This window comes from Bombus terrestris, chromosome 1 (assembly GCF_910591885.1).
Source record: "Bombus terrestris chromosome 1, iyBomTerr1.2, whole genome shotgun sequence".
NCBI lineage: Eukaryota > Metazoa > Arthropoda > Insecta > Hymenoptera > Apidae > Bombus > Bombus terrestris.
In genome coordinates this window covers 4,800,986-4,822,947 of record NC_063269.1, presented here as the reverse complement: position 1 = coordinate 4,822,947, position 21,962 = coordinate 4,800,986, and the positions used below count along the sequence as shown (strand labels likewise).

The following is a 21,962-nucleotide window of genomic DNA, read 5'->3' as shown; positions in this document are numbered from 1 at the left end:
TGCGTTCTTCAATGAATTTAACCCGCTAAGGTTCATTCCTTCCACGATGGTCTTCCTGAAGATCCGATCTTCACGTGGTCCAAAAACCTGAGAGCCAGACTAATAGAAAAAATATTAAAAGGCTACTACTATATATATATATCTCTTCCATTTTCATATCTCCAAATGACCTATACCTTCTGTCCTGGGTGATTGAACGATAGTTATATTCTCATCTCCACCGCCAATTTTCCCCACTTTTGAGTTATTGTAATAGCCGAAAATATTTTTATTCGCTTGCGTTATACAGTAAAATTCTTCTAGATCGGTTGATCTTGTTAATTTGGCTTCTGATTCTTTCTCGAAGGGTGACACCAGTATCAGACGCCTTTTTGACGATGCCCGGACTGAAACCGGGATAATTATTTCGTTATATTTATTACGGAAAAGGGAACTATATGTAAAATCTCAATTTTAACGTTAGGAGATTATCGATTCGGACTATTTACCATTTCTGTTCATTTCATCACCTGATGCACCCTTAGCTGTGTTTTTCGATTTACGAGATATTTCTTCAGACAACGTAGATAAACTTTTTGATAGAATGTTCGATCGACTATTTTTATCCGACAAAGATCGACCAGGGATACTGGATTCATTATTATTTTCTGTTTGTACAAAATAATCCGTGTTTTCCCGAAAATCATCTACGATTATTAAATAAATTATTGATTTACTATTTTACGTTCCTTTTGATGTATCGTTTTGTCAATATCAAATTAACAAGAAAAATCATTGAACCTTCTTTCTTCTCGTCTGTATGCATTGGACTGCATCGTCCAAAACCGGAACATTTCTCCCCATCGTAGCAATTTTCTTCTCTAAAATTTTGTTTAAAACTCTCGCAGGCATCTTTATCGTTCATCAGCGCACGCGAAACTCCTGCTTCCTCCTGTACGTTTCCTCCGCAACACTTGTATTGTTCCATCGCCTGTCTCTCGAGCTCCTACAACGAAATCGTTCGTCTTTCGAAATTTTCGTGACGCTCTCGCGCACGCAGGTGAAATACCATTTCGATTTTAGTCTCGTTAATATCGTCGTAGAGGAAAGACGCGTCTCAGCTACGCGTGCGAATAATTTTCGTAATTTGGCAAATGTATTGATAAATTCGAAGCGTGGCAAATGACGAGGCGATCGGCGACTCGGGGTAAGTAAACGTAAGAATAAAATATTATACTTGATATTTAAGCGCCAATGATTCCTCGGACGTTCTATATTGCTCCATTGCTTGCTGCTCTAATTCGTCGTATCTAGCGTTGGACACGTTTGTATTATTACAATTATTATCACCAGGCTGCGGATTTTTATGCATTTTTGCGAAATTTAAAGACACAATAGAGTATTTATTATGATATTCGGTAGACGAAACAAACATTTGTTCAAATTCCATTTCATTAGACGCGCCCTAAAAGATATAGAAATGCGTAAAAATCCGCGATCTAATTATCACATATCGAAACACACGCGTAATATTTTGCGTAACTTTATGTCTCAATGGAATTTATTTTACGAACCGTTGTAGATTAAATAGCGACTGTTTATACCTTTTCTCGAACACGTTCTCCAAGGTGGCTTGGTTAGCGGAGGCATTGGTTAACACGTCTCTGTAAAGTCTTCTTCTGTTTCGTGTATCATTTTTGTCCCTTTCGCCGATCGACTTTGCCTTCAACCCTTGTACTTCTGGTTTTATTCGTTCGCCGATTCTCGCGCTGTCCTTCTCTCTTTTGCTAATCGAAGTCTTTCTGTCGCTTCTCCCCTCGAAATTCCTCAATTCCGTTACCAGAGTGTTGCCGCCAGCGAGTTCCTTCGTTTTCGACGAACAACTTTTATCCAGCCATTGAAGGACTTCCGATTCTGATTTGCAACCTCGATTTTTCCCTTCCATCAGATAAGATGCTTTGTGTTGCGAGCTTTTCGATTGCCCGCGGTGCGTCTTCATCGCGTTCCTCGTCAATAGTATCAAATTCTTGAAATCAACGCCTTGGTTTTTCCTCTTTTGTCCCGCTTCGTGATAAAGTTCTATCGGATGCTGATACACCGGTATCGGTATAGGATTCGATTGTAAAAACTTCTCTTGCACCTGTAATATTATTACCTTCGATCAATGTTTAGCTTTACTTTGGATTGAGATATCCGTCCGCAACGATTGTTCATTTTTCACCTGTACGGGATGATGAGTAATGGTAGCAGTTCGCAGTGGTTGCACGGAGGTGCACATTGGGCTCGACGAAGAGCCGGATATTTGTATTTGCGTCGGTTGCGGTGGAATCCTCTGATACCATTGTTGAGGAGGTCTGATAAACGTGCTCGTGTCGGTAGCCGACAGCAGAGGTATACCCGTACTCTGAAATTCACAAGCGTTTCTCTATTCTCTTCTAGGGCAAACGTTGGTACGCCAAAAGTTTAGAGTTGCTTTATAGAATATGAAGTTGCGACCAGCGATAGTGCAGAAGGTAATTATTTATATTATTTGCAAAAGGATAGGGTATACTCTGCACTGATTTCGACGATCTTGAAACACGTCGTCTGCGGACACGATTGTGAACAATTTTTCTTTAAATTTCTTTATGTATGTTACAGTCGCTGGGTCTTAATTTCTGAGTTATACGCAGAAATACTTCTAAAGTTTCTTATTTTCATTTTAGATTTTCTACCATGTGTAACGATAATTAGAATAAGAGTGTAAATACGGAAGAGACTCGCGAGTTATCTTGTCTTTGATCGATTGAGGATCACTGTCCGCCCCGCTGCATAGGCTGACCTCCTTTCGTTCGTGTAAGAAGGTTTGCTCGCGTGCAGGGGTATTTTTAATTGCCAGTAACTAAAAAACAAAGCCGAAAGCGCAACTTTTTTATATTATCAACACCCTGTATAGTATCGAATATATTTCGAGAATATCATTATTATCATTTACTAAATTTCAATCTCGCGAATCTAAGAATGGAATTTTCTTACAATTCCCTTCGTTCAATCTTCTATATTTATCGTACGTGCCTCAATATCGTTCCATAGTTAACTAATTGCTTATTCATCTAAACCATTCTATTTTATTTCTATTTTATTACTATCTAAACCTACGTTCATATTTTGGGAATATATTTGCGAATATCCGGGAGACTAAGGCCGAGCGATGATAGAAGCGTGTCGTTCGGTATCAGGCTCTCGACAATATAATTCATTTCTAGATCATCGAAACCAGAGACGGCTATCCTTTCGTAAGTAATTAGAAACATTTATTAGAGGAGCAAGTTAGGATTTTAAACCTGGTATATAGTTGCGGTATTTTCGTAGGTCCTGTTGTAAGGAAACAATTCGTTTTGATAACTTCGCTCGTTAAGGGATGGAAAATATTGTATACGATTAACGTTCTGTTCCTTGTTGCTGTTGAACCGAGTTACCGGAACTTTAGGGAAAAATTCCGGCACTTCCGGGCTGAGAATCGGCGGCGGATGTTTCCTCGTTCCATAAGTTTCCGTCCTTACCGTTTGACACTCTGTCCTAAGTATCAGTGGTCGATATTGAACCGCGTAATAGAATTGTTGCTTGCCCTGACAATTCTGCTCTCGAGATTGTTGTAGCTTGTAATACTGCAAACGCATTCTCTGTTGAAGGAATTGTTGATGAACGTTGCTGCCGCCCGCTTTCCATAAGCTTCGAACCGCGTCGCTAGTTACGCGAATGTGCAGCTGCATCTCCATTGAATTTTCGATGGTGTAACGTTGATACTCGTAATAACTGTCCGATTTTTCCGTAGCATCTGATTCTTGACAGACATCGTTTTTTAAATTAGCGACAATCGAATAGAATTTCTAGCAGGGAATATAGCCAGTTATTCTGGCGAATTTGAAAAAAGAAGGATGTCGTACGTTGTTGGTTGATCGCGACCGTGTTACCGATCAGGTTCGCTTCTTTGCTCGACTCGTGGTTCGTTCTGTTTTTCTTCTCCGTCTGGCTGAACCTCTGCGCGTGTCGACCGTGCGAACAGTCTTCCCAATGCGACTTGTAGCCGCATACGATCTTCGATACTTCGTCGTCGGGCTCCGATATCCTCGTTGCCGAGCTTTGCAGCATCGATCTTCCGCGCGAACGTTAACACAGAACGATCGAGTATTGGATCACAGCGAATCATTTGGTAACGTTTAAGTGTAAAAGCTAACAATTCACGATTCGTACGCGGCCCACTCGATGTTAACCAGGCGAAGTGCTTCTCCACCTCCGGTAGCATCCACGGCTCGGTAACTTCCGTCCAGCAGAAATTTGGTAGCGAAACAGGAGCCGAATTGTCTGATTTGTACAGGTTCTCGCGGTCTTCGTTGTACTCGTAATTGCCATAGCTGGCCAAACGCGAGTTAGGAATAACATCGCGAACGCTTTTCGTTCGATGGACGGTACCATTCTCTTTGTACTTTGCGGTCAATTTGTAATTCTGTCGTAAGACGTATCGTTAATACCTTTGCATTTTTCTATTAGTAGGTGGTTAGCGTATGGAACGATCGATAGACGAAACAGAACGATTCAGGGAATTTGCGAGTATTTTACCTGAATCGACAGAGATTGATTCAATTTTTGAAACGGATCCTCCTTGTCGAAGGTCCAGGCTTTGTCAGCGATTAGACTTATGTTCGCGTAGGCGCTGTTCAGAAGCTCTTCATCGTACGACGGGAATGAAGATATCATTATCTGAACATTCTAACCGGTATCGAGTAATATTTTAGCAAACGATCAAAAGACTTATCGATAATATCCCGTTCTACGTGTATTATCTTTGGTTTGCGTTGGTAGATTCGCGAATCAAGTCGTTTAATCGGCCTGTTTTCGAGACGAATATCGAAACGATAGAGGACTCGAAATACGTTCAGGACGAGAAACGTCAGTCGAATATCTTCGCGTTTGTGATATCGTCGTGCGGTATAAAATCGGTCGGATATTCTAAGAAAAAAAGCTTCAGGTAGGAAGGAATAGAATATGATCGATTTTTCTCTCTCTTTTCTTTTTTTTTACAAATGTCTTGTTTATTACAAATACGATCGATGATAGAGTAGTACACACGCAGCTCATTCACACATTTTGTACAGATCAGGCATACGATATTTACAATGGGCAATTCGCGTAATTTACAAAATTTTGACGATCGATGGTATTGTAGTATAATCTATGATAACGCTTTGAAACTTCGTGGGAAAAATCAGTCTGGCAATTACACTCTGTTCAACGTTCTCGATGAAATGCTGTAAAATACAACCGCGTATAGCGAGACGTTTAACGAATTTTAAAGTTGATCGATCACTTTAGCGATCTTAACGGAACGTTGAACGAGTAGCTGTGCAGTCGTCGCGATCGACGGCTACCATCAGGAACGCAAAAAGCGTAGAGAAAAGATCGATGCCTTTCCCTCTATTTCGTTTAAAATCGCTTGACTCTCGACTTAATTAATCGTCGTTTGGTATTGTGCGACTGTATCGAGATTATCTGGCACAGAGCGTCTCAAAATACTTTATATACAAGGAAACCTAGTGTACTTATAATAGTTATTTATATAATTGTTGGCGATACAGTCGCACAATAATTCCATTTCTCATCGACTGTCGAATTCTCGTAACGAAATACGTTGCTAACAGCGAAACTTAAGTGTTACAAGGCGATTGTCGGGTCGATACGCGATACAAATTCGTTGAAACTCGACTAAAGTACGATCGTATCGTGGCTCGTATTTCTAACGATAAAGGTAATCTCGGTACACTTGAAAAAATCGCGGATTATTTACAAATTCACAATACCGTCTCGACACGTTACAAAGTCCAGACGAGTTCGAGACGATGTTCGAATCATGGCGTAACTCGAGTTCTGTTATTATGGCAAGATAACGGTTACATTCTTCGCAGAGCAGCAATCTTGAGCTATCGAACGAGCCAGGAAAATCCAGGAAAAATGTAACGACGCTGCTCGTTCCTACGATTCTAGAAAACGTCCTCTTTCGTTCTTCTATCGTTCGCGTTACTCCTTACGATTTTTATCGCTCACCTAATCGACGATTAAAGCGTATTCTAGTCGCGATAGTATTTTGGTTATTTACGCGTACCTTTCATCTAGCTGATCTTCTTCAATTTAAAGAAAAAAAGTGGTATCGTTGTGCCGTAGCTCCTTCTAAGAACTATACTACCTAACAGTTCTATTATAATCGACGGTGAAACACTCTTCAGACGTATTCCTCGGATGGCTTAGGTATACTAGCTGGTAATCTAAGCGTACTTGGAACACGATTGGCACTGTCCGGTAGTTCGGCGATATCGATGAACACTCCGACCAAACTATCAAAGTTCAGTCCCCAATTCAACAGATAGTCCCAACTTAGCGCGGTGGTTGTCGTGGATGGCGATCCGCTGTTGTTCGGTCTGTACAATCCTCCCATGTGCGTCGATAGGTCGTCGTCGGAGGCTACCAAAGTACTGAGAGATCCACGGAACGAGCTGTCGAAACCGTCGTAATTGACATTTGGTGGCAGGGGTGGTTTCGTCGTTTGGGAGGACTCGTTGCTTCGTTGATTAACTTCTTCGTCGTCTTGTTTCGCGAACGGGTTGTCCGACCGTTTGTCACCGACCAACGAGGTGTTGTCGTACTCCGAGCAGGTGAAACTGTCGTTGCCGCTTTCGTCCGTTGTCGACGAGTTTCTTCGTTCGAGTCTCTCGACCGGTGGCGTGTGTCGTCGGTGGAGATGCAGAGGGCCGTGGGTGGGCGGTCCTCTGGCTTCGCTGGAGGAACTTACGGCGTCTAAAGTGGACACGAGGCTCGAGGTTCTTGGCCTCGAGTTCAGTCTTTCGATCTCTTCTGCTGTTAATCCCATCGGTCCGGAAGATACGTTGTTCACGGAATTTTCGTTGTTCGATTGAGGCGCTTTTCGACTGGCCGTTGATCCGGACAGTTGGCTCATGATCGGCGAGTTTAAGCTTCTTTCGCTGTTGGAGTTTAAAGCGTCTTTGCCTACTCCGCCGGAGGAAGACGTGGTGGCCAACAGAGCGCTTTGCAGAGGTTTGCCACTGATGTCGTGTAACGTTAGTATTCTCGGTTGCTGAGCGGATAGCTCGCTGCTAGGCGATAGCCTGGCTAACGGGGTGCTCTGTAACAGTTTCTGGGTCGGTCCTGGCGGTTGGCTCACGTTTGGAGGTGGCAAGGCGCGCGGTGGGAACGGTCCGGTGTGTCTGTGTTGCTGACCCGCGTGCTTATGATGGTTGGCGTAGTTGTTAATAGGCGGAGGAGTGGCTTTGTACTTCCGCATACCATCCCGATAACCTTTATAATGATAGACGATATCGATGTCGCTCGGTGCTATGGAGCTCGCGTTTTCCAAGTCGTAGTGCTCGGGCATGTCAGGTTCTGGATTGTGTTCGTGAGAATGTAGAGAAGTTTGAGCGGGCGGAGGCAGGGGAGGATGTTCGTCTCGAATGGGTGGCGATTTCGTTACTTCTCTCTCGATGATGTCCGGCCTCTGAGGTCGATGTTCGGTGGTCGCGTTAATTTCTCGTTCTTTGTACTTTTTCGAGATCAATTCCGGACCCATGTGACCCACGCCCCGTAGGTCGGACGTGTCGGATATATAGGTATTTTCGTGGCGAGACATCAGATTATCGTTACCCGAGCCAACCAACGGATTTCCAGTCATTATGGCGTTGGTATTTTTGTTCACCACCGATGGAGCTGACTTTTCCTTGTTCTGTCGTCTTAAACGGAATACGACGAAACTGGCCAGTATAGCGATCAACAGAATAATGAAGAACACTACGACCAGGGTGATTCCTATCCTGAGAGGATCGGCCGTGGCCGCTGCGCTCATTCCGATCGGTCCTCTGCATCCGGTGCTCACCTTCGCGTGATACAGCACCTCCTTGAAGATCGAGCCGGACCCGTTGAACGGCTGAATCTCGTTGTTGATGGTGAAGTTGGCCAAACAACCCTCGAAACTCCCAGCGCCAGCGCTGTGAGCGTAATACAGGTCTTGGCTAACTCCACCGATCGATAGGACGGATAGATACGGGTCCAGGAAGTCATGGACACCGACAGGGTCTAGTTCCTCGCCGGTTTGAACACCGTCGACGAACAGTCTTAAGCCTCGAAAGTAAGAGTGTAGGGTCAGGTTGTGCCAATGGCCATCCGCCAAGCCTCCTTCGATGTTCGCGGTCATGTTCACTGGCGATCCGAGAAGAGACGCGTAAAATAGTTGTCCGTTGCGAAGCTGTAACATGAGATTCGTGTCGTGAATTGCAAAGAAACAAAGAAGGAAGGGCATTATCTTTCTTTTTCTAATTTGGGAATTTTTTCTAATATCGTTGAGGAAAGAGTAGCTCACCTCTACCGATGTAAAGTGTTTGTTGGTCGCGGCATACACAAGAACACCATCGGGCTTCACCGTTCTGAACATCAAACCGATCGTTTTAAAGGGCGATGGATTGGTTATGAAGCTGGTGTCTTCGCTGACGGTGCGTTTCGTTCGATTCTTATGCCACAAGGTCGAGCCTCTGTAAAGATATTCCAATAACTGCATTCTTCTGTGTTTCTCCGAGATCTGCAAACAACGACGAAAAGACGGTTATTCGCGATTGGTCGTTTTACTCGACTGGGAATTAAAATTCAAAGCCCGCGTTTTACAGTTTGCACGTACTTTAAATTCGACGTATCCACCCTCGCTCAACGTGATCGATTCGAGAGCTGCTTCGCAATTGGGCGCGGTTACAGATCCGCACTGGCAGGTCACTTGATGCCACTTGTCGTAACACTTGGAATTCGCACCGCAAACGCTGGCCGAGTCCTTTCCACCTTTCGAGCAAGAATTGTTGTTCGATCTGATGCAGGTGGACTTAACGCCGCGCGATGCTAGCGGATTCGACAGATTCAATGCTCTTCCATTTATGGAAACCGAGTGGACGCAGCCGACGAAATCGTCGGAATGTACCTGGCCTGGCCTCTCGAGCACCGGATCTGCGTTTTCCAGTCCTCCCACCAAAAGTGGATTGTTGTTAAAATTCAGAGTCCTGTAGAAAGCGATTGTCGATGTTTAGTCGGATGATTTTCACGTTGGAAAACGAATAACTAAGAACGAAAGGCGATGCTAACCCGGTTGGTCCTACGTCGTCCGCGTAGCAAGTGCCATCACCGGGTCTACAATCGTCGCAGATATCTCCGTGTTCTCTGCACATGGACACGCTCAAGGACACGACCCTGCCGTTTCTAGTAGCCGTTACCTTCCTCCATTCTCCATCCGATACGGAGTTCTCCGTTTTTATGGTGACCGACGTGATGGCGCTTCTTGCACCTCCGTATGAAAACACCACTCTTCCGTCCACCAGTTCCAATACCACGAAGTCTGAACGTCCTCCGGCTTGTGGCGCGTAATTGTACAGCAGTAAGGCATCTGGTTTCGTAGTGGCAAACACGATAGTTATGTCGTTGGTGTTGGAATCCAAGGCTGGGAAAGTCATATAAGACAATTCTTCGAAGCCAAACGTGGATCGTTCGCAGTGTCTTCCGTAACGACCCTCTGGACAACTACACGTGTACCTGAATTGGAACGTTACTCGTTGATAAACTTTGAACGGTAGGATATGTAGTCGAGTGTCGCGTGTTACATGGTCTATAAAAATGCTTACCCAGGTTTTTCTCCTACGCATAAACCTCCATAGAGACAAGGATTCGGTCTGCAAGAGTCTGTAACCGCCTCGCAATGGTTTCCTCTGTAACCAGCTCGACATAGACAGAAGAAACTGAAGCTATCGGGACTCTTCCTGCACGATCCACCGTTCCTGCATGGATTACTCGCGCATGCATCGCCTCTTTCCAGTTCGCATAGCTTTCCGTCGCGATCGATCGGACAGGTACACTGGAAATCGTATCCCAGTCGTCGACACTGTCCACCCTGAACGTCGTGAAATAACGAAACGATCGGAACGTTAGCAAAAAGATATGAAACTAAATCGGGGAATTTTTGTAGTATCGGTACGAATATTTACCAATAAGCAAGGATTTGGAGAGCAAGGATCTTGTCTTCTTTCGCATTTATCGCCGGTGAAACCGTCGCGGCACTTGCAGGTCATCTCGTGCATCATTCTCGGCGACGTGAGAATCAGCGCTTGGCTGTCGGTGATTCTGGCGTCATCGTAGATGACCAACTTATCGCTGCAAGAGCCCCCGTTCTCGCAAGGTATGTGCTTGCACGGCGAGTAGCCAACGGTGAAGGTCATTCCCTGGAGAAGCGATCGGATTTTGTCCCGATTACGGTTTAGCAATTCGGTGACTTCGTATTTGCTGCGGTATCCTGTGCAATGAAATTCGATCATTTGCATTTAAACCTGTCAATTTTCGAATCTTGCTATCTTTTCGTAGTTCCCGCTCTGTCAAATACGGTTACGCAATGTGAAATACCTTCAGGCGACTCTACTGCTACGTGGATGTTCAAGTCAGATCCAGTCTCTCCAAGACTGAAGATCTTAAGGGTGTCTCCAACATCGACTTCTTCTTGCAGAACATCCAGCAGAGCACGATAATACTGACCTAAAAAATCTCTCGAGCTTAGTTTCGTTACTTGCAGGGTCACGCTATTTTCGATCGTGCTGTTGGTGAAAACGAGGAATTCCACTGTGACCTTGGATACCACGTTAGGATGGCGACCGTCGTTCCCAGATACGCTTAAAGAGTAGCCGACACCTGTTTCGAAACACGAAAGTCGCAGATGTATTTCGATCGAGATTTTTCATCTGTCGATTCAAATAATTTCTTTAAATACTCTTCGTACACAAACCTGGTGTTATTTTCTTCGTGTGAAGATCGCAAGCGCTAGGAATGCTAAGAATTTTCGGATTCGATCCTTGAAGTATCTTACAGGAATAGCTGCCGGTAACATCGGGATCGTTAGGATGTACGTCGGCGATCTTCCCCAACGGTATTAGCTCGTTGAAAGAGTGTACTATCACGTGAACCGATCTCGGCGACGATGGACTATCGTTTTGATCCGTGACGATCACGGTTATCGTGTGCTCGCTTCTCATTCTCGGTACTCCAGAATCTTCCACTTCGACCTGCGAAAATCAATCGAAGATCAATCATTAGGCTTTGTCGAATTAATTCAAATCGACATATATTTGTTCGTTAGAAAATCTCTACTAACCACAAGATCCAACTGAGGCATAGCTTCTCTGTCCAAGCTTCTCGTAGTTTTCAATACCCCGGTATGCTTGTCCAAGGTAACCATATCGCTCTGTCTTCCACCAACCAACTTGTACGTAAAAGGCGCCCCATTCGGTGGTAGATCAGGATCAGTGGCGCTCAGTGTCATCACGATCGTTCCAGCTGGTTCATTCTCGTTCACGTAGCCCACCACCTCCGGTGGATCGAAGGTAGGCCCGTTATCGTTGATGTCCAAAAGTTCGATGTGAATAGCCGCGGTGCCGGTTTGCGGCGGAGACCCGGTATCGATGGCACCAATCGTTAAATCGTAAATCGGTATCGTTTCTCGGTCCAGTTGTTTGGCAGTTTCTATATCTCCGGTCTGCGGGTCCACCTTGAACGCTTGGCCCAGATTTCCGCTGATGATCGAGTAGGAGAACTGATTGTTCTGCGGCTTTATATCCTTGTCGACCGCTCTAACGGTCAAAACTCGCGTCCCGTGCGTCGCACCTTCGGACACGGTAGCGTCGTAGGTACTCTGCAGGAACTCCGGAGGATCGTTTCCATCTTGAATCGAGACTATAACCTGAGCTTCGTCCGTGTCGTTGCCACGAATTCCACCACCGTTCTTCGTCATCACGGTTAACACCACTCTGTTCTGCGTTTCACGGTCTAATCTTCGCGAGACACGAATTATTCCGGTCTCGGAGCCGATCGAGAAGCCTCGGTCGTTGGACGAGCCGACGAACAGATAGTAGACTCTTCCATCTTCGCCCGCGTCCTGATCGGTTGCCTGAACCAGGCCCACGGACGTGCCAACTTCCGCGCTTTCCGACACGTCCATGTGGAACACCGGTTGAATGAACTTGGGATAGTATTCGTTCACGCCTGTGATGTGTACGAGAACCGTGGTGAAGCCGACCATTTGCGGATTGGAGTCCGGATTGGCGGCGACTATGTCCAACGTGTACTCGTTGGCCTCCTCGTAGTCGAAACTGATCAAAGAAGCGATCTCGCCGGTATCCTCGCGAATACGAAAGTGATCCTTGCCAGTTCCTCCGAGAATTTTGTACTGGATCACGGCGTACTTGGGCGAGTCGATGTCTCGGGCGATCACCTGCGATTAAAGAGTATCGTAAATGGGATTTAAAGCAAGAAATTATAATTTCAAGCGAAAAGAACATGGGATAAATTTAAGAATATACCTTATAAACGAAACTATCCGGCGGAGAATTTTCAGGCAAGTAGGCTTCGTAAATGCTCTGATTAAACGTCGGTGGATTGTCGTTGATATCGGAGACGTTCACTGTCAATATGGCAACGGCTTGCTTCGGTTCGAATCCCAGGTCCGTGGCGGTGATGTTCAATTTATACTCTTGCACCAGATCGTAATCCAGAGGCTCGAGTATGGTTACCGCGCCGGTGATCGAGTGCACGAAGAACTCGTTCTTTTCGTTTCCAGCCGATATTTTGTATCTGATCATTCCGTTCGGCCCGTCATCGCCGTCGGTGGCACTCACCGTTAGGATGGTGGTGTTGACAGGTTCGTTTTCCGGAACTCTCACCTGATGGCTAACAGCGGCGAACGTGGGAGCGTGTCTGTTCTCTCCGGATATGACCAAGGTCAACGAGACCTCGTCCTTCTGCGGTGGCACGCCTTTGTCGATCGCTTGAACCTTCAACAAGAAGGTGGTTCTCACTGGCACGTTGGACAACGTATTTCGAACGTACACCCATCCGGATTTCTCGTCGATTGAAAAGTATTCTGACCCGTTAACGTTCGTCATGAAGTAACTGATCTCCGCGTTCACGCCGAAGTCGGCATCGTCTTTCGCCATCAATTGCACCACCCTCTTGCCGACTCCGTAATTTTCCGGCACGGGATAGAGATAAGATCTCTGGTCGAATCTCGGCGCGTTGTTGTTCGCGTCCACTACGTTCACGTAAACCACTGTCTTCGACGACAGCGGAGGTTTCCCGTTGTCGGTAGCTACGACCGTCAACGAGTATAGGTTTTCCGGCGAAGACGGTCGATGAGTGTGTTTGTACTTGAGAGTCTTCTTGCTGAAAACGTCACCGGTGGCTGGATCAACGGTGAAAAGGTCGGACGGTTGCAACAGGCTGTAGGATATCACGGAGTTCGGACCTTGTTTATCGCGATCGATCGCGGTGACTTGGCCAACGTGCGCAACAGGCGGTTGTAGCTCGGGGAAATGAAAGTGATACGATTCTTCGTCGAATTCCGGAGGGTTGTCGTTCTGATCTTGGATGGTAATGGTAAGGGCGGTTGCTGCTTGCCAAGCACCGTCTGCTGCCACCAACTGTAACAATACGAACGATCGATTAATGGAAATTGTGCGATGAACGAAGGCTCGTTTCCTACGTTCGTTGATCGGTGCGAACCTTTAACAGATATTCGTCCTGTTCTTCTCTATCCAAGTGCCCATTCACGGTAACATTACCGCTAAGAGCGTCCATGGCGAACTTCTCGCCGGGATTTTCCGTAAACCTGTAGGTGACGTTAGCGTTTTGACCGATGTCCAGGTCGCTGCTCGTGATTCTTATGACGAACGTGCCGATCTCCGCGTTCTCCGTGACGTTCACGCTGAATAGTCGAGTGAATTGCGGGGGATTGTCGTTTTTGTCCAACACGGTGAGCAAGACAGTCGCGGTGCCTGTGAGCGACGGCTGTCCTTGATCCCGTGCTTCTACGATCAACTCGTAAGAAGCGATCTAAAACGAAAGACACTCTTTCGTTTTTCCTTTCCTGGCAAATTGGCTTTAAGTTTGCTCGATATTTTCAAATAACCGATACTCACCTCCTCGCGGTCCAGTTTCGCGTTCGTGCTAATCTCTCCTGTATCGGAATCGATGACGAAAGTCTCGGTGAAATCGTTGACCAGATAATAGGACACTTGCCCGTTCTCGCCAGAATCACGATCGTTCGCCGAGACTTTGTTGACGAAGAGAGGCGGGTACTCGTCCTCGGGAACCGTAGCGTTGTAAATGGCCGCCTCCATTATCGGTGCATTATCATTGGCGTCCGTAACATTCACGAGCAATTGCACAACGCTCCTGAGAGCCGGAGTGTCCGAATCACGAACCTCTACCCAGGCTTCGTAGAACGGCGCGGTTTCGTAATCGAATCCAGACGCGACTAACACCTAAACGAAACGACCCATCGTTTTACCTTTCATCGAGCGTAATCGTCGAGAACGATCGATAATTCGTTTCCAATTCGCGCAGAGTTACAAAGGTCGGAAAATATCTCGATCTATAACTCTGCACCATCCGTCGTATGGAAATCTGTTTTATTTAACAAAATATTGGAAGAAATATCGATGGCGATGGCGCGAATTTCATGGTGTACGGAGCGCGATACGAATAATGAGAAAAGATACAAATCGAATTGCACAGCGAATACGAACCTCTCCTGTGTGAGGATCGATCTTGAGCGCGTCGCCGACGTTCCCGCCAGCCATTCCATAGACCAGATTGCTGGCGGTTCCAACTTTCGGCGTGGTCGCGCTCAATTTCGTGATCACCCGACCCTCTGGAACGTCTTCCGGTAACGTGAACCTGGTGCTAATGGTGGACCGAAAGCTGGGAAACAGTTGCCTCTCCCACAGATGTATCACCAAGTCGGCGGTGACCGTTTGCGGTTTGACGCCGCAATCGGACGCTTGGATTTGCAATTGGTAGGTGGTTTCGTCATTGGCCAATTCCTGTGTCGTCCTTATCACTCCGCTGTTCGGATCGATCACGAACTTCTCCGCATCGATTCCCTGGAGACGATACACGATCCGGGAATTCTCTCCGTCGTCGTCGTCCACCGCTTTCGCGCCGAACACGAAATCCCCTTTAAAGGAAATTAGGTGTATTTAGCGATGTTGCGTACCAGCTACGCTAGCTTCACGAGCCTCTGTTATTCAGGTGTTACTTAACGCGTTCAGGCTCGCGTTCAAGTTCTCGAATGACGGGTTAGCCAGTTACAAACTTGTCGCGTTTCTCATTTTTACTTTTCCTTTACGTTCATTTGCCGATGATAAATCCTTTACCTGGTTTGGTTGCACCCGGCACGTAGGCCGTGTATCTTGGACTAGAAAATCTAGGGGCATTGTCGTTCACGTCCTTCACGAAGATCGTCAGATTGACGGCGGAGGCCTGAGGTTCCGTGGGACTCGAATCTTGAGCGACCAAAGTCAAATGGTAGACGGCGGTTTGTTCTCGATCGAGCGGTACCACCGTTAACACTTCTCCAGTTTCGGGTTCCACGGTGAAACGTTCCGAATTTTCTCCCAGCAAACTGTACCTGATGATAGGAAAGATTCGATATTTACGACGAGTTTAGAAAGATCGTGATTATTTTCCCTTTTTTCCCTTTTTTCTTTTTGCAAATCGTACGTATCGCGAATGTACCTGATTTTGGCGTTGAGGCCCTCGTCTTTGTCCGTAGCGTGAGGTTTGGTGACCCACGTTCCGGAAGCCAGGTTTTCGGTAACCGTTGCCCTGTATTCCTGCCTGGTGAATTCCGGAATGTGATCGTTGACATCGAGCACGACGATTCTAACGATGCCCGATCCAGTCAAAGGCGGAGAACCTGTAAAACAGGTTCGGTAATCGTAGATTGATCGTTCTATGATTACGCGAATAGATTTGGTCGAGTCAACGTGTACAAACAACGCGACCTCAAACGCGAAAACGTGTCGTTTCTCTTTTTCAAACTTTCCTCATCCGCGATTTCTTTCTCTTCCAATCGTTTTTTCCGATTTATCCATGCGATTATTCGCGAATATTCTTCTGTTTTTTTTCCTTCAGATGGAAAGGTTTCGCACGAGATAGTCGATATTAGCGGGAGGTGTTCGAACGATTCGATCGTCAAACGTTGAGTAAGACAAATTGTGATTTCACAAAGTATCGAACGGCCGGGGTACCGGCGAGTTAATTGCGCCGCCTAAAACAGGCCATTATTCTCCGGGGGACCCGATTTCTCTGATTGCAGCAGGTACATTGTACGCGTCGGCGTGGCCCTGGGCCACGCGCCTCTATAAGCGTATATCGTTCAATCACGTGGACCTCTCACGGGGAGGGTTACGGGCACAACAATTGCAAAGCACAATGGTGTGGTCCACCATAGGCGGTGTTCGCCTGGTGGGCAATCCGACAGAAATATACTGACTTACACTAGGAGCGTATGCCGCTTGTTCGTCTGCTTAATTGATGGGGACAAGAAGCAACAGCCCCCCTTGGCCGCCCCCTCTCGTTCACCCTCTGTCTCTTTCTTTTCACATTCGTCCCGTGTTATTAGGCGCGTGTATACGCAGTATAGTTTGGGATAAGAAGAGGCGAGAAAACGCGAGATCCCGACCGAAAGATCTTCTTGTCCGTCGTTCGCGTCGCTATCTTCGATTCGCCTGTTACGAGCCATTAGTATCATTCGTTCCCCTTTCGCGTTACTTCCTTGCAACTTCTCGTCGATGGTCTCGCCTCGAGTGCCCCTTTTTCATCCGGATGACACGAAACGTAACGCGGAGTAAGGTGGATACCTGGCATCGTGGTCAACCGTGCTAGGGTCACCCGTTTCCGAGCGGACACGGTTGGCATAAGCGCTATAGGTGGCGGATACACGCGACAGCCATGACGTACGAATAAAATAGGAGTATAATGCGCGTGCTCGAGCAGGATCTCGAGAGATGCGCGTTTGGCTGCGAAGAGACGGTCCAAAAGATCCAACAAACGAAAGCGGGTGGGGTGAAGAGGAGCATTAAGAGTAGGAGGAGGTGGTGGCGGTGAAGGTGGAGGTGGAGGCGGAGATGGAGAGAAGAGAGCGAGAGCGCGAAAGAGAAAGAGAGAGAGAGAGAGAGAGAGAGAGAGTGAAAGAAGGGAAAACGAAGAGAGGGTAGGGAGAAGGAGAGTGCAGCGTGGAGGCAGAGGAAGGCATTTGAGAGCGATTATCATAATCGCGCGTCATAACTCTGCAGGCTTGTCTACCTCGGCGGGGACCGATTGGGCCATCGGCCCCCGATGGCTGGTCGAAGGGGGCGGGCGAGGGGCACCCTCGAATGGGACTACTGGCTTCGTCAGAGGAACGAACGATAAAAAAGATTTCGCCGAGGAACTGCCCACCGCTTAAAGAATCTCATCGAACAACCCACAAATTTATATCCAATTTGTATATTACCGCTCATTACTTAAAACCATGCCGTATATCGTCTATTGTTTTGTCTATTCGTCGAACGAGCAGCAAAGGACAAGGGGGAGGGGGTGACATTTTCTCGTCTTAGGAGGCGCGCGACACGACCGTTTGTGCAATCTCGACGCGACGGTTCGAGTTGGGAGAATTTATAGATGGAAAAATAAATTCATGCAACGATCGGTCTGGCGAATCGCCACGCGTATCGTCCTATACGTACATTGTCTTTGACATTTGATGACATTTCGTTCGTTGCGTCGACGGAATGGGACGACAACAATTTGTACACGGCTTCCTACATTTGTCAATGCAGTCGGACGAATTTATAGTTGCCTGTATACTTCTTATTGCGGGAGTTGAACAGCTCGAGAAGCAGGTCTTTTCAACGTTAAAATCGACTTCTCCTATTCGTCTTTTTCCTTTTTTTCTTTTCTTTTTTCTTTATTTATTTCTTCTTCTTCGATTCACCGCGGCTTTTTTAGAAGTGCCAAACCCAATATAATTAAGTCCTTTGTTCGTGCTAATTCGCAACCAGTTTACATAGAACCTAAGACCGGTTACTAAGGTGGCCGGAAAAATATTCTCTCCGAAGAATACTGACTACCCTTTCAATGCCGTCTCTTTGTGCACATCCTACCAGGTATATACCTATTTAGCTGTTCCCCTAAGGTACGCTTGCAAGGAATCTACTGGGAATACCTTCTACCCGCGATTTCTTTATCCTTTATTCCCTTGCACGCGTGTTTGCTCTCCCGTTGTCCTTTCCTCTCCTCCTCTTTCTTTTACTTTGTTTATGCAATTATAAATTAGCCTTTGACGCTACGTTTAAGGAAAGATCTCAGTCGTGAGAATTATTTAACCAACTTACCGGTATCCATGGCCACTAACGTCAGAGTGTACTCCGCCACCAGTTCTCTGTCGAGGGGTCGAAGCAGAAAAATGTCGCCGGTACTCGCGTTTATTCGAAACAAGTCCGTATCGCCTTCCTTCAAAAAGTATCTCACTTGGTCGTTGTAAGGTGGAGTATCCGCGTCGTAAGCTTTCACCTGAGACCGACAGATCGAACGATTTTTTCATTTTCCACGTTGAAACGTTCGGAAACGGTTTCGATCGCGGCCGAGCGATTACGAACCGTTTCGTCGAATTACCTGTATCACGAATCCGCCCCCAGGTGGTACCATATTCTCCATAACGTGGGCCAAATAGGGCGAATCCAAGAAAACCGGCGCATTGTCATTTATATCGATGACAGTGATGGTGACCTGAGCGGTATCGCCCCGTGGTGTTTCGCCTACTTCCGAGGCACAATCCTCACCCCTTATCGTCAAATAGTATCTGGATTTTCGTTCGAAGTTGAGATTCTTCGCCACTCTGATCACACCGCCGTCCTCGGAAATGGTGAAATCCCTGTTATCGTCTCCCATCGCGATACTGTATCTCACCCTTCCATTCGCACCCTCGTCGCGATCCATCGCCGATACCTAAAATTGAAATTAACCGGCTCGCATCGATCGGAACGAAATAAAAGTATCAACGCCTTTTAACGCTGGTTAAGCGTTCTTCAGGACTTTGCTTCACGCTTCAGTTGCAGCGCCTCTTGCCCAAGAACATACTCGTTGCGACTTTAATTAGCGTGACGTAACTGCTCGTGTAATCTCGATTTTATGGTGACTCTTCGCGCAGTGAAACCGCATTCGCAGATATATTTACGAGGGAAAAGGAAATACGAAAAATGCTAACCTGCAGCACACTAGCTCCGATACTGGCGTTCTCGGCAACAGTGGCTGAGTACTGTCTCGGATCGAACACCGGCGAATTGTCGTTCTCGTCGAGGACCGTGACAGTGACTGCGGTCGAGGACGATCTCGGTGGTTCACCGCGGTCTTTCGCGGTTACTTCCAAGGTGTAGTTTGACCTTAATTCGCGATCCAACGAGCCAGATACGCGCAATAGTCCATCTACGGGACCAACGGTGAAGGGAAGCGTCGTGTCCTCGAGGGAGTACTCCACGTATCCGTTCCGTCCTTCGTCCCTGTCCACTGCCTTAATGGCCATCACTACCGTGTTGCTCGGCGCGTTCTCTATTATCGAAATCTTCGTTGGCGATATGAACTCCGGCGACATGTCGTTTACGTCCAGCAACACCACGGTCACCTATCGATCGAATAACGTTCACGATTAAGTCTCTATCGAAATTTTCTTCACCGTATTATTCACCGACAAAATTCCTTTCGTTCTAACAGTATTTTTCGCCAAAATTATATCAGGTATAGTTTGCAGTCGAAAAAAATTCTTCCAAGCTAAAGGTAGAAACTAAGCGAATTATCGTTAGAAATACGATAGCTGGGTTGGATGGTGAATCGTGATCGATAGCGCGAGACTGGAATTATAGTTCGTTACAGAAGATGCGGACAAACCTGTACGGTGGAAGACAAAGGCAGAGCAGGTGGCAAAGGGCTATCGGTGGCGCTGAGGATCAAATTGTAAAGTGGCTTTTGTTCTCTGTCGAGTAACTTCCGAGTGAAAAGGGTGCCGTTTGGTGCCACTCCGAAGTCACCGTTCTCGTCACCGCCGGCGACAGCGTAAATTACCCTGCCGTTATCTCCGGAGTCCAGATCCTGGGCGGCCACGGATAGGATCGGTGTGCCGATCGTCGTATTCTCGACGATATCCGCGGCGTGCGGACCCGCCTCGAAGATCGGCGCGTTGTCGTTCAAGTCGACGACGTTGCAGTAGACCGTCACCGTCGAGGAAAGCGCCGGGATGCCGCCGTCTGTCGCTTGGACTACCAAAATGTAGTGCTGCACCTGTCGAACGATCAAACTTGCTGTTTTCTTAACTAGTCAACGAACGAGTCTTTCGCTGCTCGTGGGAAATACATTCGCGACGATAATAAAAACATACGAACGACCAACAACGGATATAAAAATGAAAGTGACACCGGCAACGACTGTCGAACAGTGTATAGTCGAAAATGGTCGTTTAACGCGAACGACTTAATCGTCGAAAAAGGAAAGTAAAAAGTAGTCGGTCATTTCGAAGAACAGTTGTTTCGAACGATGTTTTAAAAGAGAGGGGGCAACTTTTTGTTCGCATTAGACATGCTCTTCGCTTGCATCGGGTTCTCTTACGGAGAGGCGCCTAACAATTTTGCAAAGACTAATACGAGTTTCGTGGAAGCAACGTGCTGTTTCTTCGTTTCCGATGCGCTCCGATCTTCCCGGCTCTGTTGTAAAGCGCTTTCGCAAGCGCTCCAACGATCCCGCCCAATATATCTGGAAACGAATTACGATGATGAAAGGTTCTATAAACTACCCTCTTCTTCTATGCACCGTTTGCGTTCTTCTGTCCGCATCTCATCGAAACTCTATATTAGACCATTTCGTATAGAGAGCGCGGCCGTATAACACGTACAAGCGAGTGATTCATTATGAACACATAAGAGCAGAATATGCAATGAAATTTGTTCATCGAAAGTTTAGTCTTCGAGAGAATCAAGTTTGATAATTTATCAAGCATACTCGAACGTGGTTAATTCTGGACTAGACTAGAATAATCGAATAATAAGCGGGTTGTTCTACGTGCGAAGATGAATCGAAAATTGTATCTCAAGACGCTTTGTTTCTGAGAAAGAGAACTTTGAAAATTTATCATACGCGTGTACTATATCTATATTTATTCTCTTGAAAATGAAGCCTGGAGCGGAAAAATTATATTCCACGTTTTCCACTTATCCTTACACGTAGAACAACCTTCTGTCGATCATTTAGTACTTTCCAGTCCGGAATTAACCACGTTCGAGTATGAACCGGTAAATTTTCAAACTGCATTTCCTGTACACGTTATTCAGCCGCGCTCTGTACGTACAAGGTAAAGTGTCGTACGCGTTTGTCGTTTACGTCTAGCGATTACGTACAATTTCGTTAATTCTTGTTCTTCGAACTCTCGTTTCGCTCTACGAAAGGATGACTTTTCGAAAGAAAACGTTTCGTTGGTATCGTAAAGGCGCAAAATTCCAGTTACAAAGGGAAGAAAGAAACGACGGCGATTTACAGATCACAGCGTACGCTTTCAACGGTTGAAAACGAAAATTGTGGGTGACGACGTTGGACAAAATGAAATTTATGCGCGCGTCTCGAAATAAGTATGGCTTGTCTCCGAAGCGTAACCATCGGACAGTTGAAAACGTCCGTTGATCGATCTGTCCGACTGTTAACGCTAAACCCTAAATTCTAGCGTAGCCTTCTAGCCGAAAGCTGATATAATAGGCGCGTTCGAGGTTAAACGTAGAGGCGTGTTCATGGTTATAATCGTTGCCCCGGGCTGCTATGCGTTTCACGGTATGTGGATCTCTCGCGTGGACGCGTCGATCGGTGACGTGTTAGGAAAATCCGCGAATTCTGAATGGAAAAGAGTACGTTGTGGGTCGGGAACGATGCGTAACACGCGTTTAGAATTTAAACGAAACGCATCATCGATGTCGTCTCTTCCGACTCTGGCGAACGCCGATGAAACGTCGATTTCCCAATAGCAAGCGCATCCGACGTTTTAAGTTGGAAGACGAAAGCGACGTATCGCG

General features: G+C 46.5%; 3 protein-coding genes across 3 annotated transcripts in view; all 3 read right to left on the bottom strand.

Moving 5' to 3' along the window:
* Position 1: 1 nt before the first annotated feature.
* LOC100651149 lies at positions 2–1,096 on the bottom strand. Its single transcript, XM_048407417.1, has 3 exons — positions 489–1,096; positions 177–386; positions 2–99 (listed from the first exon to the last, which is right to left on the bottom strand). Exons 1-3 carry the CDS (start codon positions 499–501, stop codon positions 71–73), a joined length of 252 nt encoding a protein of 83 aa, XP_048263374.1. The 5' UTR covers positions 502–1,096; the 3' UTR covers positions 2–70.
* On the bottom strand, positions 716–4,844 carry LOC125384622. Its single transcript, XM_048405818.1, has 7 exons — positions 4,579–4,844; positions 3,933–4,465; positions 3,303–3,837; positions 2,201–2,383; positions 1,584–2,137; positions 1,217–1,289; positions 716–985 (listed from the first exon to the last, which is right to left on the bottom strand). The coding sequence occupies exons 1-7, from the start codon at positions 4,714–4,716 to the stop codon at positions 716–718; spliced, it is 2,286 nt and encodes a 761-aa protein (XP_048261775.1). The 5' UTR covers positions 4,717–4,844.
* A 206-nt stretch (positions 4,845–5,050) lies between these two features.
* The window catches only part of LOC100651028 (cadherin-related tumor suppressor), a 65,190-nt gene continuing 48,278 nt past the window's right edge, over positions 5,051–21,962 (bottom strand). Inside the window, exons 4-22 of the mRNA XM_003393042.4 lie at positions 19,801–20,190; positions 19,124–19,537; positions 18,532–18,864; positions 18,252–18,429; positions 15,610–15,790; positions 15,249–15,502; positions 14,619–15,049; positions 14,010–14,354; positions 13,594–13,923; positions 12,396–13,511; positions 11,192–12,307; positions 10,826–11,102; positions 10,450–10,731; positions 10,038–10,342; positions 9,678–9,943; positions 9,145–9,588; positions 8,693–9,062; positions 8,381–8,596; positions 5,051–8,266 (exon numbers count right to left, since the gene is read on the bottom strand). Coding sequence (XP_003393090.2) covers positions 6,236–8,266; positions 8,381–8,596; positions 8,693–9,062; positions 9,145–9,588; positions 9,678–9,943; positions 10,038–10,342; positions 10,450–10,731; positions 10,826–11,102; positions 11,192–12,307; positions 12,396–13,511; positions 13,594–13,923; positions 14,010–14,354; positions 14,619–15,049; positions 15,249–15,502; positions 15,610–15,790; positions 18,252–18,429; positions 18,532–18,864; positions 19,124–19,537; positions 19,801–20,190 — 9,279 coding nt within the window. The 3' untranslated portion in view covers positions 5,051–6,235. The remainder of the gene's footprint in view (positions 8,267–8,380; positions 8,597–8,692; positions 9,063–9,144; positions 9,589–9,677; positions 9,944–10,037; positions 10,343–10,449; positions 10,732–10,825; positions 11,103–11,191; positions 12,308–12,395; positions 13,512–13,593; positions 13,924–14,009; positions 14,355–14,618; positions 15,050–15,248; positions 15,503–15,609; positions 15,791–18,251; positions 18,430–18,531; positions 18,865–19,123; positions 19,538–19,800; positions 20,191–21,962) is intronic.

What these genes read in the sequence shown, in the direction of transcription:
- LOC100651149 (XM_048407417.1), bottom strand. An exon ending in TCAATCACCCAGGACAGAAG is followed by an intron (nt 100 to 176) that starts GTATAGGTCATT and finishes TTTTTCTATTAG; the next exon opens with TCTGGCTCTCAGGTTTTTGG.
- LOC125384622 (XM_048405818.1), bottom strand. Translation starts at nt 4,716, where the DNA reads ATGATATCTTCATTCCCGTCGTACGATGAAGAGCTTCTGAACAGCGCC. An exon ending in ATCAATCTCTGTCGATTCAG is followed by an intron (nt 4,466 to 4,578) that starts GTAAAATACTCG and finishes GTCTTACGACAG; the next exon opens with AATTACAAATTGACCGCAAA. An exon ending in ATACCGCAACTATATACCAG is followed by an intron (nt 2,384 to 3,302) that starts GTTTAAAATCCT and finishes TGTGAATTTCAG; the next exon opens with AGTACGGGTATACCTCTGCT.